This window comes from Mus pahari, chromosome X (assembly GCF_900095145.1).
Source record: "Mus pahari chromosome X, PAHARI_EIJ_v1.1, whole genome shotgun sequence".
NCBI lineage: Eukaryota > Metazoa > Chordata > Mammalia > Rodentia > Muridae > Mus > Mus pahari.
Window position 1 is genome coordinate 118,164,328 of NC_034613.1, and position 2,234 is coordinate 118,166,561.

Genomic DNA, 2,234 nt, shown 5'->3' on the forward strand with positions numbered 1-2,234 from the left:
GAACTCACTCTGTAGACCAGGCTGGCCTCGAACTCAGAAATCCGCCTGCCTCTGCCTCCCGAGTGCTGGGATTAAAGGCGTGCGCCACCACCGCCTGGTGGGCACAGGCCTTTCTTTTTGTTCCTCTCCTGCCTCCCTAATCCCTTTTCTGCATTTTAACTCTCCTTGGCACCTTTCCTTTACAGGACCCCTCCCCCTCCCTGTTTCCCTTCCTGCACCCTTCCTCACCTTGCTCTGTTCCCTCTCCCTGCTCCCATCCCCCTCCTTGCTCTTTTAGCAGCCTTACCTTTCCCTGCTTTCTACCCCCTCCCTGTTCCCCTTTTTGTGCCTTTCCTCCTCCAGCTCCCCTCCACCTTCCTGCTCACCTTTTTGTTTGTTTGTTTTTTTGTTTTTTTGTTTGTTTTTGCACCTTGTTTTTCCAGGATCCCCCTCCCCCTCCGGCTTTCTCTTCGTGTGCATTTCCTGTCTCCTCCCCCTCGCTTGCTCCCCCTCCCTTCCTGCCTTTCCTCTCCCTGCTCACCTTTGTGCTCCTTTCCTGTCCCTGCTCCCTTCTCTGCTAACCATTTAATGCCTTTCTTTTCTAGAATCCCCCTCTGGGCTTGCTGTTTGCCTCTGTGCACTTTTCCTGACCCTGCTCCCCTTTCCCTCCCAGCTCCCCTCTCCCTTCCCACCTCTTTTCCCCATCCTCCCTTTCTCCAGCCTGTCACCCCTCCTTCTCTTCTATTTCTCTCACTTCCTGCTTCCCTTACCCCTTCCCTCTCTGGGCTCTCCTCCCCAGCCTGCTGGACTTCCTCTCCAGCCCCCCAGTTCCCTGCTGTCCTGGGCTCTTTCCTGCCTGTCTGTCCATCACTTCACTTCTCTGTAGTCCCACTTTCACTCTCCCTTATGTGTCCCTCTTCCTATCTCCCCCTTCCTTTCTGTCCCCTCTCCTCTGTCCATCACCTCTCCTCCCTTCCCTCTCCTCTTCCATTTTCTTCCACCTGCTTTTTTACCCTGCCTCTCCCATTACCCTCTTATCTTTATGCCCATTCCCTGTCCCCTCTCAATTACCTTTCACATTGTGCTCCTTCACATATTCCCTTTCCCTTTCTCCCTTATCCTCTTTTTCCTCTTCTTTTCTATCTCCCTTCCCTTTGCTTCTCCCTCCTCCTTTCCCCTTCCCCTATGCCCTCTACTCTCCTTGATCTTATCTCCTCTCCACATACCCTTTTTCCTTTCCAGCCTGCCCTTTGTCCTCAGACCCTATGGTATCCTGTGCACAGGAAGTGGGAGGTACCATCAACAACAGGGAGGCAAGAAACAGAGCAAAATCCCAAAGTCAGCAGGAAAGGCTGGGTGAAAATAAGGCCAGGTTCTGAGGACAGCTGGAATCTAGCCAAGTGGCTCCTATAACCCTAAGTACCAAGGGAGAAAGTGCTGGTGATATTCTTGATCCATGCTGCCACTTTTACATATGTTGGCACATCTTTCTCAAATTCAGGCCAGGCTCCATGCTTGGAGCTTGCTCAACATAGTTAAGTAATGGGAAAATCTGAAACCTAGGAGCCAGTGGTTTGTTTGGGGGACAAATTAGCACTTAGTGATATTTCCCCCTAAAAATTATAACAGACTCACGAATTTGAGACCCGTCTACAAGTGAGAAGTGGAAAAATTGTCACTGTGAAGTTCTTTTCAGGCTGAAGACACTTGGGACCATAGAAACATTGTTAAAATACTGCTTTCTGTTGTTAAAATACCCTTTCTCACATATTCATATTCTCCAGGTGCTCCTGGCCATCATTTAATGAAGAATGAAGTGAAGTGTAGGATGATTTATTTCTTCCACGACCCTAATTTCCTGGTGTCTATACCAGTGAACCCTAAGGAACAAATGGAGTGTAGGTGTGAAAATGCTGATGAAGAGGTTGCAATGGAAGAGGAAGAAGAGGAGGAGGAGGAAGAAGAGGAGGAGGAGGAGGAGGAAGAGGAAGAGGAGGAGGAAATGGGAAACCCAGATGAAGAGTATGAGAAGAACCCGTACTCTGCAAATGGCTTCTCGCCTTAGGCATGCAGGTACTGGCTTCACTAACTAACCATTCCTAACATATCCCTGTAGCTAAGAGCATCTTTTTAAAAATATTATTGGTAAACTAAACAGTTGTTAACTTTTTTTTTTAAGATTTATTTATTTATTATATGTAAGTACACTGTAGCTGTCTTCAGACACTCCAGAAGAGGGCGTCAGATCTTGTTAC

At 48.4% G+C, this 2,234-nt stretch overlaps 1 protein-coding gene across 1 annotated transcript in view; it reads left to right on the plus strand.

Moving 5' to 3' along the window:
- Positions 1-2,044, plus strand: part of LOC110314500 (tumor rejection antigen P815A-like) — a 3,297-nt gene extending 1,253 nt beyond the window's left edge. Inside the window, exon 2 of the mRNA XM_021188811.1 lies at positions 1,764-2,044. Coding sequence (XP_021044470.1) covers positions 1,764-2,044 — 281 coding nt within the window. The remainder of the gene's footprint in view (positions 1-1,763) is intronic.
- Positions 2,045-2,234: the final 190 nt, after the last annotated feature.